This window comes from Delphinus delphis, chromosome 10, assembly GCF_949987515.2.
Source record: "Delphinus delphis chromosome 10, mDelDel1.2, whole genome shotgun sequence".
Classification (NCBI taxonomy): Eukaryota; Metazoa; Chordata; class Mammalia; order Artiodactyla; family Delphinidae; genus Delphinus; species Delphinus delphis.
Genome location: NC_082692.2, coordinates 36,675,084 through 36,693,089, shown reverse-complemented (window position 1 = coordinate 36,693,089; position 18,006 = coordinate 36,675,084). Strand labels below are relative to the sequence as shown.

The window sequence follows — 18,006 nt, the reverse complement described above, 5'->3', positions numbered from 1 at the left end:
ATGAAGCATTTTATGGTGTGAAATACCAAATTAAAGCTTCCAGTGGGAATGTGGAATTGTAATCTGTGATATAGAGTCCGATGGAGTTTGAGCCTGGGAATGGAAATTGGGAACTGGAAAAGTCACCCCTGCAAGCTGGGCTGTGGTTGCTTCAGTGATTCACGCTGTAGTGGGAAGTAGAATACTAGAATTACACGAATTTGGGCCTCTCACCCTAGCTCTGGCATTTGTTAGGAGGGGGCAGGTTGCCCAAACTTGCCATGCCCCCTGTCCTCTGCTGAAATATGGGGATGACATCTACCACCCAGTTTATTTTGAGGATTAAATGAGAAAATGAACGTAAGGCCTCTGACAGAGTGCCTTGCCTCATAGCAGGCACTTCATTCTTAGTTCCTCTTTCACCTCCTTTAATTTTCTTTATACCCAGCTTTAGTGTCTGTAATAATGATACAGAAACCTTATTAGTGGCCAAACAGATTTAATGAGTGAGTTAGAACAAATGCAGTTGAATTTCTCATCTCTCCTTATTGATTATGAAAACAGGAATTCGCAGCACTTCGTCTTTTAGAAATGCTAAACCAGATGATGCTAGGACTGCCCTTAGAGGCACACAGAATAGTGTTTGAAGGGTTTAAAATAACAATTGATAAAATAATTTTAAATGTAATCCAGTGATGGGCTTTCTACTAAAAAACATTTGGCCACTTACTCATTTAGTTAACATTTGTGGAGCACTGTTTTTGTCCCAGGCCTGTATAATGTGGGAGACGGAGAAGTGAACAGATGATTCTGACATGCCATAGTAAGGCTTGTGCTGTGGGAAATCACAGGGTGCTGCACCAGGAGGATTTGACAATATGTGCCAAATGCTTTAAAAATGTGCGTCCTCTTCTACCTAGTTGATCTACTTCTAGCAACATAACCTGAGGAAGTTTGATGAAATCTGCTTATAATAGTGAAAAATTGGTAATTGCAAATGTATAACAAAAGTGAATTAGTTTAATTTCTATATTATAAGTGGACATTCTGTGTAGCGATCACAGAGATCTGTAAAAAATGTATGTATTGCTAAGAGCAAAAAGTAGGTTACCAAGGAGGGTTTTTTAAAAATAATTTTCAAAGAAAGAAAGTTTAGTGAAGTCCTTTCCAAATCACTTTTGGGTATTCTTTACCTTGAAGAAATCATCAAAAACACATAGTATGGCCATAATCTGGAAGCTGGGTGGGAGTTTAAGTGAGTTAAGCATCTTGCCAAGTCTGTGTAATACATCTGAGAGATCAGCTATTGAGATATGTATATACACACACATAGATACACACACATACATATACACACACATACACACACACATATATATGAGTTTTGAGTAATGACTAGATAAGTTACAGTCCCAGTGAGGCTGCCCAGGTGAATGAGCTTGTCGGCAGAGCAGGGGCCGTGCGCGTTCTTGGTGCTCCCAGTCTTTTGAGGTATACTTTGTAGTAAGAAGACTGACCTGTGAGAAAAAAATATGTCTAGTGAGTATGTTTGTAACCAGCCCCAGGGACTTCTTCACTGGCCATTTTGGCTCAGCTGGTACCATTAGGTCAGTTTTTCTAGCTTGTGGAACCATCTCATTTCTGGATACCGCAGGTTTCAGGAGTACCTTCATCGAGAAATTATTTTTTCTCTTAGTTGATAATAAGGTAAGCTGCCAAGATCTTGGCTTCTGTTCACTTTTCAACAGCAGTCCCTTTAAAGGTCAAAGGTTTTTACTTAGGTTTTACAAATAGCAGATTATTTTGGAAAAACTCTATTCAAGACCAAGTTTATACCTTTGTGTATACCATAAACTCTTAACAATTTACAAAAATAGATTATTTTTCCTAATTGTTTTTCTTAAAGAGATGGATAAGCTTGGAGAGCTCTAGTTTTCCCATTTATATGAGAACTGTAAAACAACAAGTGAACAAGTCTTTTCTGTGTCTGGATCAAATGGAGTGACTATTTCTGTTCCTTTCCTGCACTGCTTTCCAGAGTAGAGTTAACGAGAGGCAGTCTCTGCCTGTTTTATTGTTTACTTTTTTACATGGGACATAAATCTGCTCCCCTTTGTCCTTGGAGTAGACTCCTGGGATTTTTTTTCCTTCTGTTTCTTTTGGTCAGTAGTCAGAAGTTGGATGCTGAATGATTCAGAAAGAAAGGAACAAGAGAGTAAGAACTATAATGCAAACATCAGGACTAAAAGGAAGAGATAGTTCTTTCTTTAAACCAGGAAAATACCTTTGCTCTTTAATGACTATCATTTTTTGAGTACCCATGCACAGATACTTTATGTACATTATCTTGTTTAATCCACACTATCCTGAGAGGTAGAAATAACTCCCTCCCTTCGTTTTACAGACAGGGCCACAAAAGAGTAAACAGTTTGCTTTCAGCCATATGCCCAGTAAATAGCCAAGTCAGAATTTGAATCCAGGTCCAACTCTAAAGCTCTCTGTATCCTACAAGCTGCTAATTTTGGCCTAAGAGTTAGTAAACTCTTATAATTAACTGTGAATTTCTGGTGAGTTGCATTAACTTTCTTGGCTCTTGCTTTCTTCATCTGTAAACTGAGAGGATTGAGCTAGAGCTTTAAAGTTAATTCTGGTTGTAAAATTCTGTTATTTCTGCTTTCTTTATTGAATTGAAATGGAGAATGTGTAAAGTTTCTACTTAAGTTCTCTTGTTTGCAGCCAGTTTGGTTTGTAATCTTTACTTTTAGCCTGATGATTTTTTCACACCATCGTCCAGTGAAGGTGCAGAAGAAGGCATTATGACAGCTGCAGATTCACAAAAGAAAACTTAAAGTACCTGAACATCAAGCAAGGAACATGGCAAACATGGGCTGGAGATTATGTAGGTGGGACCTGGTAATTGTCTTTAGACACCAATGTCATTTAACTTCAAAGGGTTATTGTGCCTCAGTGAGTGATTCTATGTGTTTGTCTGTCTCGAGGCATTGGGGATTCTGTTAAATAGTACAATGATGACTCAGTTTCAGTTCTTTTAGGGTCTTATAACATTTCCAATTAAATGGTAGAGAGGTGGCTATAGGAGGGACACAATGATTATTGACATAGGAGAACTAATGAGATGATATGATATAAAAAAGAAGCATCTTCTGCAGTATTTTTATTCCACTTATACAGTACCTTTTTCTCTGAGGGTGCTATACAAATAACATTGAGATAATAAGCCATTTTGAAATGTCAAAACACTGAAGAATAAGAAAGTGGCTAGGAGAAATAAATACACAGAAGCAGTAGAGGCTTTCGATCACTGATGGGCATGCACAGCAGGTTAGCAGTTCTTTGGCTAAATCCATTGCATTCACCGTTGGTGCTGTAAATGGGTGGGGACTTGACATGGAGGCCTTTTCCTTGGGCCAGTTTAATGCACACCATTCTACATCCTGTGGTTGAGATTGAAGACCATGAGTTTTCGTGTCAGATGGATCTGTATTTAAATCCTGATCCTGCTACTTACTAGCTATTAACTTGGAACAAATTACCTAAATTTTCTGAGCCTCGGTTTCTTCATCAGTAAAGTGGTGGTAATTATAACTCCCTTGTTAGGGTTGTTCAGAGGATTAAAGTAAATGAGTTAAATACATAAAACATTTAGTTCAGTGCCTGGCACATGGTAAATGCAACATAAATGCTAGCTGGCTATTATGCTCAGAATATGTCAGAATAGTGATTCTGATGAGGTTGTAGAACATAATAGCAACAGCTTCTTTGGTTCAAAAGATAAGGCAAAATGGAGTTGTCAGGATATTCTGTTCCTTTTATGAATTGATGCAGTGAAGTATAATCTGTACTTCATAGACTAGTATAAGATTTTTTTAAATGAAACATACAGAGACTAAACATAATAATTTAAACAGTCATACACTGACCACTAGCTTTAAGAAATAAAAGAAATTACAGATAGGATTGAAGATCCTGGTTCCTCCCACCCCCAGATAACTATTATCCTAAATTTGGTGTATCATTTCCACATGTTTTTATATTGTAATTATGTACCAATAAACAATATATGGTGTTTTTACATATTTTAAATTTTTATATAAATATTATTAGATATATATCTTTCTGTAGCTTGCTTTTCTCTCTCAACATTGTTTTTGAGATTTTTCTGTTGTACTTATAGCTCTATTCATTTATTTTAATTGCCGTAGAGTATTTCATCATATGAATGAATATATCACTCTAATCTATTCTCTGTCAATGGACATTGTCTATAATTTTGAATATTTCTGCATAGCTCTCACTTCACACCCCCCAAATCTCAGACGTAACCACCCTCCTGAATTGTGTTAATTTTTTTAGTGTTTATAGATACATATTCCTAAACAATATATTATTTGAAGTTTTGCCTGTTTTTAAGGTTTGTGCAATACAGTCTTACTATGTTATTTAGTGACTTACTTTTTTGTTCAACATTATAATTTTGAGATTTATTCATGTTGATGTGTGTGGCAATAGCTATTTTCACTGTGTACATTATTTGAATATAATATAATTTATGGTCCTTTAGGTCTGACTTTTTACTATTACAAACAGTATGTAATCAACATCCTTGTACCTGTGTGTTGAATTTCTGTCAGGCATATACCTAGTAATAAAATGACTGGGGCATAGGTAATGTATGTGCATCTTTATCTTTAATGGATATTGATAAGTACTAATTACATTATCATTTAATTATACATATTTTCTAATTTCTAATTTGACCCATGAGTTTAAAGTGTGTTTTAGAAACTTCCAAATATATAGGATTTTTTTTTTTTTACCAATTTTTAACTTAATTGCTCTGTGGTCAATTAATAATGCCTGTATCTTACTAATTCTTTGGTATTTGTTGAGACTTTTGCTTTATAACCTAATGTGTGGTCACGGTTTATCCAGGTTTTAGGTAGTTTTTATAAATATTCCAAATGTGTTTGAAAATAATTCATTATCTAATTGTCAGTTTCCCATAGATACAATCATTTTTGCTTTACATATTTTGAGGCTTTGTTATTAGGTGCATACAGATTAAGAGTTGTTTTATATTTCTGGTAATTTTTTTTCACTATTATGTAATGATCCTCTTTATCTCTAATAATGCTTTTGCCTTAAAGTCTACATTTCCTAACAGTACTATAGCTATTACTGGCTTTTTAATCATTTGTATTTGCTGGTATTTTTTTTTTTTTTTTTTTGGTACGCTGGCCTCTCACCGTTGTAGCCTCTCCCATCGCGGAGCACAGGCTCCGGACGCGCCGGCCCAGCGGCCATGGCTCACGGGCCCAGCCGCTCCGCAGCATGTGGGATCCTCCCGCACCGGGGCACGAACCCGTGTCCCCTGCATCGCCAGGCCGACTCCCCACCACTGCGCCACCAGGGAAGCCCTGGTATTTTGTTTATATACTTTGAAAGTTTTCTCTCATGTTAATGTTTTTAGTATGTCTCTTGGAAACTACATAAAACAGGACTTTATTTATTCAGTCTGAATTTTCTATCTTTTAACTGATAAGTTTAGTCTGTTTACATTTATTACCACTACTGATATATCTGTACTTACTTCTACCACATATTATGTGTTTTGTATTTACCCTTTTTTCCTCTGCTGGTTTTTTCCTTCTTATCTGTCCTTTATTGGTTTGAACAACTTTTATTTGTTTTATCCTTGATTACCCCTACCCTAAAATTTTAACATGTATTTGGCTTTGCAGAGTCTTACATTAAAATCAGTATGTCTACCACTCATCTTGGAAATCTTTAACTCACCCTCTACCAACCTTCTGTGTTTTGGACCAGTATTTTACTTCAATTCTTTTTATCACCCAAATTAGTTTTAATTTTTATACTAACTTGCATTATTTTCTAATACCCAAGGCAATTGTGAACTCCTTATTTAAACTGGTTTTCTCACACTTTCTCTTCAGATTTTCAAAAGAAACAACCAGACGATGATTCCGCTCCAAGTACAAGTAACAGCCAATCAGATTTATTTTCCGAAGAGACCACCAGTGACAACAGCAATACCTCGATAACCACGCCAACTCTTAGTCCCAGCCAGCAGCCGCTTCCGACAGAACTGAATGTAACTTCACCAAGTAAAGAGGAGTGTAAGTCTCAGATCCTGTGAAGTGGTAGAGAAAGCAGCCTAAGAATCATATCCAGAGTTTCTTGGTAATGCCTCTTCCAGAAAAAATGATAGCAGCTCTTTGAATTCAAGATTAAGTTTTAACATTTAGGCCACAAGTCAGCAAGGTAGAGAGTAAGTTTCAGCCTTCCATTGAGCTTAAGGTTGTTTGTGTGTGTGTGTGTGTGTGTGTGTGTGTGTGTTTAAATTTATTTATTTTATTTATTTATTATTTTTGGCTATGTTGGGTCTTCATTGCTATGCGCGGGCTTTCTCTAGTTGTGGTGAACGGGGGCTACTCTTTGTTGCGGTGCGCAGGCTTCTCATTGCGGTGGCTTCTCTTGTTGTGGAGCACAGGCTCTAGGCGTGCGGGCTTCAGTAGTTGTGGCACTCAGGCTCAGTATTTGTGGCTTGCGGGCTCTAGAGCGCAGACTCAGTGGTTGTGGTGCACAGGCTTAGCTGCTCCACGGCACGTAGGATCTTCCTGGACCAGGGCTTGAACCCGTGTCCCCTGCATTGGCAGGCGGATTCTTAACCACTGTGCCACCAGGGAACCAGCTTAAAGTTTTCTTAAAGGAATGCCTTTTATGTTAACTGTCAGGGTACATGAGGTTTTGAACCAGTTTAGGGCAGTTGTTCTCAGCCCTGGCTGTAAATTAGAATCCACTGGGGATTTTTAGAACAATTTTAATCTTCAGCACCATTCCCTGAATCTGTAATTTAATTGGTCTGGAGTGAGGCTCAGTGATCTGTTCTTTTTAATTCTTCAGAGAATTCAAATATGCAGCAAAAATTGAGGACCACTGGTCTAGGGAACTTAACCTGATTTAGGAACCTTTGATTGAAGCCTTGCCTCTGTCACTAAGTGGGCCTCAAGTGTTTCTAGGCAGTTAACGAGATAACACTATATACTTCATAGAACATAGGATATTTGAAGGGAGGAGGAAGTAGTTTCTTTTACTCTTCTGTAAGTTCTCAGTGACAGAATACTATTATCATATATGTGATATGGAAGTCCATTGTCCACTTAAGCTTTATAATGCTGTAACCATTTCCTTTAGGGCACAACTATAACTGGCAGGGTTTGAAAATTGTAGTGATGTTATGACATAGCAGCTTTTTACCTTTTAAAAGCTTTACTTAACAGGTTGAAATCTGGTGTTTCAAATTTAATGAATATCTAGAAATCCTTGGAATATGGTAGGTTAGAATGTTCTATCTACTAACTTTGGAAAGATTAGCAGAGAACAAATGTTTATCTAAACCCCTATCATAAACCACTGTACTAGGTAGAGTTGAGAATATAAAGGTAAAAAAGGCCGTAGTCCCTGTCCTCAAAGAATTTACTGTTTAGCAGCGGAAATTAAATATATTTCTTATATCATTAGTTCTCAACCAGGAGTGAGTTTGCCCCTCCCCCTCCCCCCAATGCTGTAAACATCTGACACTGTATCAGACAGCCCTCCACAGCAAGGAATTATCCAGCCTGACATGTTAGTAATGCCAGGGTTGAGAAACCCTGATACATGGTTGTATGCACCTATTTTAATGGTCTTTCTTACGTATTGAAGACATTGACTGTTGAAGAAGGGTGTTGGTTTACTGGAGAAGGTGCTGTTGAAGATAGACACAATATGGAGGAAAGCTGCATGGAGTTCTGCAATGGCAAGTGACTCCTTTAGGGCCATTTATGGAGGACAAGGCTGGGCAGGTAGATTGTGGCCGTGCCATAGAGGCTTGAACGCTCAGCGAAGATATTTGGATGTTAGACAGTAGTCATGTTTTTGTGCAAAGGAAGTAATATTACTACAGTTATTTTGCAGAAGTAGCATGGCAGTATTGAAAATGGGAAGGATTATACTAGATAACATTGCACAGAGAAAAATTTAAAATTATTGTAACCTATTGAATAGAGGCCTAGGCAAAGGTGTTGAAATTATGTAAGGGGAGAAAAAAAGATGAAAATGGTAGTGATAATGTTAAGGCAGTAGGTTTTGTTTTGTTTTTAAAAATCTGTTGAGGGTTGTGTACTTTTTTTTTTTTTTTTTTGCGGTACGCGGGCCTCTCACTGTTGTGGCCTCTCCCGTTGCGGAGCACAGGCTCCGGACGCGCAGGCTCAGCGGCCTATGGCTCACGGGCCTAGCCGCTCCGCGGCATGTGGGATCTTCCCGGACCGGGGCACAAACCCGTGACCCCTGCATTGGCAGGCGGACTTTCAACCGCTGCGCCACCAGGGAAGCCTGAGGGTTGTGTACTTCTTGAGAGGCTGATGAAAGCTCTGGCCCCTTGTCTCAGAAAAATGACACCAACCATTTATACTCAATTTTGAGTAAAATTTTTCTAAAGCTCACTATGGCCTTTGGTTAAGAACTCCTTGTCTAAGGGAAAGGTTGGAGCTGATCAGAATCTCATCTTATGGAATGGCATCTGACTGGATTCACACACACCAGGATCAGGCCAGGATCAAAACAACTTGAGCAGCCCAAGTGCTCTGAGATAACAACAGCTACCTTTAATTGAGCACTTTATGTGCAAGACACTGTTCTATATGTTTTGCATATTTTTTCTTTTACTCCTCATGACAACTCATTGAGGTGTAAATACTCAGTTTCCCCATTGTATAGAAGGAAACAGGCAAAAAGAGATCAAGTAATTTGCCTGTGGTAGCAAACTAGTAACCAGAATAGCATTCAAATTTAGGCATTTGGCTTTAGAACTCATGCTTTTAATTAGTTAATTCGCAATGTGAAATATAACTGCCACAGAGAATAGAAGTATTCATGTTGGTAAGATCAACACTTTTTCTGTGAAATTAAGGTATGTGGAAACGCACATGGTAACCAAAAGTTACTTGATTAATTCATCATGAAATATCCTTATAACAGGGATTGAAAATAAAAACACTATATCCATATGACTGTATGACTAAAATATTTTCTCTGGAGTCAGATCTTTATGGGAAGCAGACCCATAACAAGGATTTACATAGCAAATGGCAGAGTGTGGACTCAGAACAAGTGGAGTTAGATGAAGTGAAAGTTTGAGTCACGCTGATTGTCGGGTGCACTCTGAGGACATATAGGGAAGGTCTTATGTTCAGTACGAGATTCCATCTTTATGCCCTTTTTCCCTCCTCTGCTTGGGATTAGACCTACCCTGAGCTCTGGAGCCCCTAGGACACAGCACTTCCTGTGTTTCCATAACTTGCCACTCTAGGCTTCTGTAGACTGCCACATTTTTCCTTTCGATATATACATAAATACCTTCAATCTGATTAAGGATGTGTAGTTCTACCAGTTTCAGATCCATTCTCTCTTTCTGATGACATCACTGCTTTAAACCATTATGTGTTTAACTTTTCAAGTGAAACTCTCAGAGTCTAATCTCATTTCCTAATTCTTGTGGAGCTCATTATTGTAAACCTTGGATTTTCATAGATCTGGAGAGAGGAGGAGATTTGCTAATATGAGGTTTAATGATGACTTAAGTGTTCAACTGGGCAGTTTGAGTTGGAGCTCAGGAGAAAGAAGTCAAGGTTGGCTTCATCCACATGCAGATGATAAGTGAAGCCTTAGGGGTTAAGTGAGATTGCCAAAGGTGAGAAGAAAGAAAAGCAGTGAGAATAGAACCTAGAGGGAAACCAAAACAGGAGGCAACTGAAGAAGTCAGAGAGGAGGCAAATGATAGTGGGCAAGGTCACAAAAGGCAAGGAACAAATTTCATCGTATGGTGTAGGCTTTATTAATAATGAAAATATTCACTCATATTTATAAAGGCTATCTTCTAAGCTCTTTACACATACGTTTAATTCTCAATACTACTAATAATAATGAAATATTAATAATGAAATAATAATGAAAATAGTCACTCATATTTATGAAGTGTTTGGCTATCTTCTAAGCCCTCTTCTAAGCCCTTTACACATACTAACGTTTAATTCTCACAGTGTCCTATAAGGTAGGTGCTTTTATTATCCCTGTTTTTACAAATGAGGAAGTTGAAGCATAGAGTGGTTCAGTAACTTCTACCCAAAATTCAGAGCTCTTGCTGCCCAGTGTAGCTCATGCTCTAACCCACTGATTCGGCTCCAGAGCCTGTGCTTTCAACCACTATAGTATATTGCCTCAACATTGTGAAAATGCTTCAGGAAACTGTAAGCTGACAAGAAACATTTAGATTTGGTGATCATGTGATTAATTCTCTAAATAAACTATTTAATAAACTGTTTCAGTGGTTTGTATATTCATTTAGCAGTCTTTGCTAAATGGCACTAGGTTAAGTGCTGGGTACAGAAATGAATAAGATTAGGTCTCTATCCACAAGGAGGTCACCTTTTCAGATACATACGTCTCTCCTTGAGTTTCTGGTTCTCCCTCACAGGTGCATGCGAATTTTAGGGTGAAAGGGAGGCAGTAGCAGGAATAGTGGTTAATAAGCATGTCATTTGCAAACGCTTTCTCAGGCGAGTTTTGCCATCTTGCCTAGGTTGAAAACTATGCTGGAGTGAGGAGATATGTGCCTGATTTGTGGATGGGGTGATACAGGGATAAGAAAAGTAAGGAAGGTTTGTTAAAGCTGTCAGGGCAAATGCATTGTAAGTCAACAGGAGGTAATTAAAGTGATTGCCAAGTAGCGGTGAAGACCCAGGTGAGAGTAGACAGCCTGATCCATTGACACCTTGTACATTTCTTCAACTGTGACCTACCTAGGAGAAGAAAGGTGGAGGAAGAGGCAGCAGGAGATTACTTATATTAATCTTTTAGTATTCTCAAGAGACCAGAATTTCATCTGTTGGTCCTTAGCTTCCCCTAGAGAGTTATGGAGAAGTAAGGTGTAGGAGTTGCTGGGAAATGGGTTTGGGATTCCAAATCCAAGTACTACATAATCTGTAAACTCTGTAGTAGTTATGGATCCATTGTTATTGTAGAACTGGAAGCGTTAGTGTAGAACTGGAAGTGCTGAGTCTTCTTTGGGGCTTGTGAAAGGTTTTACTTTTCTTCCTAATAAGCAATACTCATTCTCTTGATTACATCTGCTTTCTGCTTCTCAAAGTTAAATGAATATAAGAATAGAAAGGTGGTGAGAGTCTGGGTACATTAATGCTGTTTTGAAAAGACTGCAGATAGAGTAAGAACTATTGACAAGAATGTGTAAAGCAGAGAGTAGGACAGATTTTTATACAAAAGAATTTCTTAAAACACCTTGACTGGAGGTCAATAAAACAGGTGTCCAAAAGCTCAAAGTGATATTTCTTTGTCTAAACACACGTGTCTCTTCCTATCCCATCTTATGTGTGTCTGCAGAAGAGTCCATGGAACTTTAGCCATTAGAAGCATTTTCAAAAAGCAGTTGTAAACAAAATTCTAATAGTGACCAAAGGACTTGTTGTAACATTTAAATGCTATAAAAATGGTAACAGCTATTACCAGAGTACTTACTAAGTACCAGGCACTGTTCCAAATTTTTATTTGTATTAACCTACCTCATATTTATAATACCCTGTAAAGCGGGTGGTATTACCGTATCTGTTTTTCAGATGTGAAAATGGAGGCACAGGATGATTTTGTATCTTGCCCAACATCACAAAGCAGCCTGGCTTTCCAGCACCACCCCATTGCTGCCTGTCTCTGTAGTGATTTGTAGTGTAAAGGCTGTTGCTTGCAAATAAACTACAGAGGAAGGAATGTTGCGCAGACACTTAAAAAGAACAAAATAACATACATTTCTTAATGCTCTTGCTACTACCAATTTATTGTTCTTTCAATTTCCAGGTTTTTCATAGAGGAGATAAATTGTGGTTTATTTTGTTTCTTTTTTTTGTTCCTCCCACATCTTTATTGGAGTATAATTGCTTTACAATGTTGTGTTTGTTTCTGCCTTACAACAAATTGAATCAGCTACTGTACTTTCTTTTTTTTTTAAAGATATCTATGACCCCAAACAGGCATAGAACACTTTCCTAGAAGCTTCAAATCTAGTCTAGGAGACATTGATCTTTTTTTTTTTTTTAATAAATTTATTTATTTTTGGCTGCCTGGGTGTTCGTTGCTGCACGTGGGCTTTCTCTAGTTGCGGCGAGTGGGGGTACTCTTTGTTGTGGTGCACGGGCTTCTCATTGCAGTGGCTTCTCTTATTGTGGAGCATGGGCTCTAGGTGCATGGGCTTCAGTAGTTGTAGCACGTGGGCTCAGTAGTTGTGGCTTGCAGGCTCTAGAGCGCAGGCTCAGTAGTTGTGGCGCACAGGCTTTGTTGTTCCGTGGCATGTGGAATCTTCCCGGACCAGGGCTCGAACCTGTGTCCTTTGCATTGGCAGGCAGATTCTTAACCACTGTGCCACCAGGGAAGCCCTGTGCTTTGTTTCTTGAGCCAACTTTTGAAATAATGTCAGGTTGTGGGTAGAACGCTGGAACTGGTTGTTAAAGCTGTCAGGGCGGATGCATTATATGAAATTCTGGTCTCTTTGAGGGTACTAAAAGATCAATATGAGTAATCCCCTGCTGCCTCTTCCTCCACCTTTCTTCTCCTAGGTGGGTCACAGTTGAAGAAATCTGCAAGGTGTCAGTGGATCACCTGGGTCTTCACTGCTACTTAGCAATCACTTTAGTTATCTACTCTTGACTTAGACAATGCATCTGTCCTGATAGCCTTAACAAGATGAGCAGATGACTGGTCACCGTAAGTCAGAGTCTTATAAGATTGGACTTAAAAGATTTTTTAAAAGACCCTTCTCTCTATTTCTCCTATAAATTCGATTTCCTATTGTTATGCTCTTAAAGGCCTGGACATCCTTGCTTGTGCCCTCTGGGGAGCCTTATGGTGTACATGCCTACAGAGCTAGGTTTTGTGGGGTTTTTGGTGGCAGGGGGCAGGGGTTAGCCAGTCCCACTATGTACTGGAGGGAAATTGAGGTGTTGGTGGAGAGTTAGCTGGTCTGTTTCTTTCTAGGCAGGAGAGGAAGAGAACTGATACCTGCTACTAGGGAAGAGTAATGGCAAGAAATGGGCTTGTTTTTAAATATTCTGACATTCTAATCTAACAGTTAGAGAGGGCCCACCTCGTACAGAACACTTTTCTAAACTGTGTAGAGGCACATACTAAGCAATAAACAGCCACCAATACATATATAAAACAATAGTTTTTAAGGGAAGTTGGCAAAGTATAACCCACAGGCCAAATTGGCCCATCACCTGTTTTTGTATGCCCACGAGCTAAGAATGATTTTAAATGAAAAAGATCAAAAGGACAGTAATTTTACATGTGAAAATTACATGAAATTCAGATTCCAGTGTTCACAAATAAATTTTTATTGGAACACAGCCATGCTCATTCATGTATGTATTGCCTGTGGCTGCATCTGCACTTTAACATCAGAACTGGGTAGTTACTACACAGACCCAATGGTCCTTTGCAGAGAAAGTTCGTCAACCCCTGTTTTACAAAGTCCTCTGACAAACGTTATTTTTCTGGGATCATCCTAACAAACAGTCTGCAACATAGGCAGGGCAGATAGCCTCCTCCTTATTCTACAGATGAGGAAAAGGTTTGAATGGTGACCTGCCTTGAGTCACATGACAGGGCTAGAGCTCAGCTCTGGGCCTTTTTTCATCCATAATGCTGAAAATTTTTCCTGTTCTTCTCTACTATATATACCCAAGAGATGAGTTTGTTGTAACCAAAAGAAAATATACAGAAAAAGTGAGAACCATACTAACTGGAATGTTAGTGAAGACTTTTAATGAATAAAGCTTCATTTTCCAAGTGCTGGCTGGATTTTCCTTTAATATGACAGTGATTCCCAAAACAGAAATTTGAGAGCATTCTTTATCTGTGTGTTAAATTAATTTTTTTGAACAAAGAGATTTCCATTGTTTCCTTGGAAACTGGTTCCTGGTCATAGCCTAACTTCCCCAGGCATTTAAAAAATAAAACGGTGGCACATTTTAACAGATTTCCTTGCTAAACTGCCCGTGGGTCTTTGAACATGAATTGGGCTTCATTGGCTGCTAGTCTTCATTCCTGTCTGACAGATCTGTCCCTTGGAAAATTAATATCACTGCCAGTGAGTGGCTGAACTTCATGTTTGTCTGTTTTTACCAATTAAATTTATAATAATCTCTAAGTGAAACTAGTTTTCCCTTTTTGGACTATGCCTACTTGAAGACCAGATAGTGTGCAAAACAGGCTGACTTATTCTAGTAGAACATTCAGAAAATATTACCTATTAAAAATATTTTATGCCTTCCTGCTGGGCTGGTTTTAAGTGAAATATGGTGAGGAGATTTATTTACAGTTCTCTCTGTATGTGTCTTTCTCTTCCTTTTTCTCTAATGAAGCTTGGAACATCAGGCCATTTATCAGAGATAATTATACAACAGATGGAGCTTTTCTGATATATAATAGTATCAAAGTGGGAGATTCTTTCCCATAATGAAGAATGCCAAAATTTTAAATGTCTCTTCTGATTTTAATTTAAAGGTACTTTTTTTTCCAGTGCATTTATTTATCTTGAAGCTGATTCTGTAAAGCATGGTGCTTTTATTAGGGCTTGTGTTCTAAAAGGATTGGTACTTTGCAGTACAGTTTGATAATGTACAGTTATATGCTGTATTGAATTGAATGGTTGTAATTCACCAGGAGTCAATGTATGGGATCATTGAATGAATCCTGGTCAAAATGCAAAAGGACTGACCAGTTTAGCAGTGTTTTCTTATGGAAATTCCTTCTATTCCACATTGTTAGCTGGATCAGATCTGTTCAAGCACTTAGAGTGTCATCTGACCTTTTTTGTAGTCTAAAAATAGAGTCAAAATTAAAGCAAAACCATGATTTTTAAATTATTTGCTGCCCTCTTTTTTGTCTTAAGTTACTTTATTTTTTAAGTATAGAAGTAAAGCAAAAACATACAGGTTTATGTATGTTAGAAGGTGAAAATATTCTTTTAATGCCTCCACCCCGTTCCCCACCCCCCAAATTCCCACTCTTTTCAGAGATTACCACTGTTTATTTATTTTGGATTATATATATTCTTTTTCTATGCAGTTATATACATGTCTACATAAATATAAGGTTTTCTTTATACAAATGAGAACATACTATATGTATTGTTCTGTAACTTGCTTTCTTACTTAACAATATATTTTAGAGATCTTTCTAGGTCAGCCTAATTCTTTTTAAACTGCTCTGTAGTATTCTGTATTATTATTATTATCTCTTTTCTTTTAAGACTGTTTCTTATATTTTACTGCTATAAACCATATGATGTAAACATTTTTAAATATAAGTAATGGTGCATGTATCATGTTTCCATGATAAATACATGGAAGAGGAACTAACAAGTCAAAGAATATGTATTAAAATTTTTATATACACTGCCAAATTAATTTCCAAAATGACATTACTACTTTATTCCTATATGCCACTTTATTTGAGTGAGCATTTTTCCCATACTTTTACCAACGTTAGGTGTTCTTTTCTGGGGGGCAACAGGCAAAAGAAAAGCTTATCTTTTTTTTTTTTTTGCGGTACGCGGGCCTCTCACTGTTGTGGCCTCTCCCGTTGCGGAGCACAGGCTCCGGACACGCAGGCTCAGCGGCCATGGCTCATGGGCCCAGCCGCTCCGCGGCATGTGGGATCTTCCCAGACCGGGGCACGAACCCGTGTCCCCTACATCGGCAGACAGACTCTCAACCACTGCACCACCAGGGGAGCCCAAGAAAAGCTTATCTTAACGTGCATTTACCTGACATCTCCTGATAGTGAGATTGAGCACTGTTTTATATGTTTATTAGCTATTTGTGTCTCCATTGATTTGCCTATCTGTATTCTTTGCTCATTTTTTTGTTAGCCTTTTTTTCTTACTGATTTGTAGGAGCTCCTTATATATTCTGGATATTTGTTATGTATTCTTATATATTTGTTACATATCATGTAAATATTTTCTTCCGGTATGTCACTTAAGACTTTTTAATTTTGATTTGGGTGCCTTGTATTCCATTAGAAAATTCACAGATTTTAAAATTCAAGTCTGTTAGTTTGTCTTCTAGGTTTGTGTGTTTCTTAGAAGACTTTCTCCATCACAGGGTTATAAAAATATTTTTCTTCATATTTTACAGTTTATATTTATATTTAGCTCTTGATTCCATCTGGAATTTATTTTGTATATGCTATGAGGTATAGGGATTTACCTTTATTATTTTTCCAAATGGATAACCAATTATGTCAAAACCACTTATCAGTTAGGCCTGGTTTGGAATTCCGTCACTATTTTATAAACGTAAATCTGTTTTTAGACTCTTTTATTTTGTTCCATTGGTCTAACTGTATATTCCTGAGACTGGAAAATAACTTTGTGGTGTGTATTGGTATCTGATAGAGCTAGTTCCCCCTTAGTTTATCTTTTTCTAAATTTTGTTGGCTATTTTTTTGCATTTTTTCTTCTCAATGCACTTTGTCAAATTCTATTAAAAATTACAGTGTAATTTTTAATTGGGTTTACACTGAAAATAAAGGTTTATTTGGGAATAATTGACATTTTAATACATTATTGGGCCTTCTCATATAGGAATATCATTTGTCTTCATTTGTTCAAACCTTCTTAAATATTCTTGAGTAAAGATTTATTATTTTCTTAGTGTAATCCTTATACATTTCTTGTTAGAAATTCTTCTTTATAGCTTTATATATGTATTTCCTGTTCCTAACTCTGATACTACTTCTTATTACTAATGTATGTGAAATATATTAGTATATCACACATAAATGTAGTATTTGCTACAGGTTTTTTTGTAGATATTATTTATCAGGTTAAGAAACTTCTATTTTTAGCTTGTTAATTTTTTTAAATCAGAGAGGAATGTTTATAAAATGCTTTTCAGCATCTGTTGAGATGATCATATACATTTCTCCTTTAATATGTAATCTCTTAATTTAATAGACTACCAGTTTAAACCATCTTTGCATTCCTTGAATAAACTCTGTTAGTTCTTTCAGTGTACTGATGGATTCAAAATGCTAATTTTATTTTAAGTTTTGTACCTTTTTAATAAGTGAGTTAATTTTGTGTACATGTGTGCTTGTATATGGTGGGCATGCTATTCCTGTCTAGTTTAGATACTAGTTACATTAATCTCATAGAAAGTTTTTCATCTTTTCCTGTGCCCTAACACTGCTTTTTGTCTTACGTTCTGACATTGTGTAATGTATCTGTTCTTTGAAAGCTTGAAGAATTTATTCATAAAACTGATTGGCGTGATATCTGATATTGGACTATTTATATTTTCGACCTCATTTAAAGTTAGTTTTGGCAATTAGTATTATTATAAAAATGTCTATTTCATCTACATTTCTAAATTTATTGGAATTTACTGGAACATATTCTTATATAAAATTTTTTTTCTATTAAAGGTGCTCTTAATTTTAGAATATGTATTGTACCAAGTACACAAACTAAATCTTATTCTTAGTCTAATATTGTTTATATTTCCTAATTTGTCTTTGTTTATGATTCTCTAGTTGGCTCAGTGGAGAAATATTAAAGGTCTGGGAAGTTGTTATTGCCACCATTGTGTTTTCATAGGATTACAGCCATAATCTTTAGACTGTTCTTGCTTCTCATCTTGTCCTAGTCAATAAACTAGTCAGATGAATCCCCATTGACATCATGTTAAACAAAAAAGGGAATTCTTTTATTGACTCATCACTGCCTATTTGATCATCCAGATTCTTAATCTTGTATCAGACATCCTTCCCCCACATAATCTGGAACCTCATTGTTTTTGACCTTCCTACCTTTCCCAGCACTGATACTCAGCTCTGAACTGAACCAGATCCTTGTTGTCCCCAAAAGACACCATG

At 37.2% G+C, this 18,006-nt stretch overlaps 1 protein-coding gene across 1 annotated transcript in view; it reads left to right on the top strand.

Annotated features, from left to right (window-relative positions):
- ZFAND3 (zinc finger AN1-type containing 3) overlaps window positions 1-18,006 on the top strand; it is a 323,644-nt gene that overhangs the window by 240,518 nt on the left and 65,120 nt on the right. Inside the window, exon 3 of the mRNA XM_060021890.1 lies at window positions 5,955-6,137. Within this exon, the coding sequence (XP_059877873.1) occupies window positions 5,955-6,137 (183 nt within the window). The remainder of the gene's footprint in view (window positions 1-5,954; window positions 6,138-18,006) is intronic.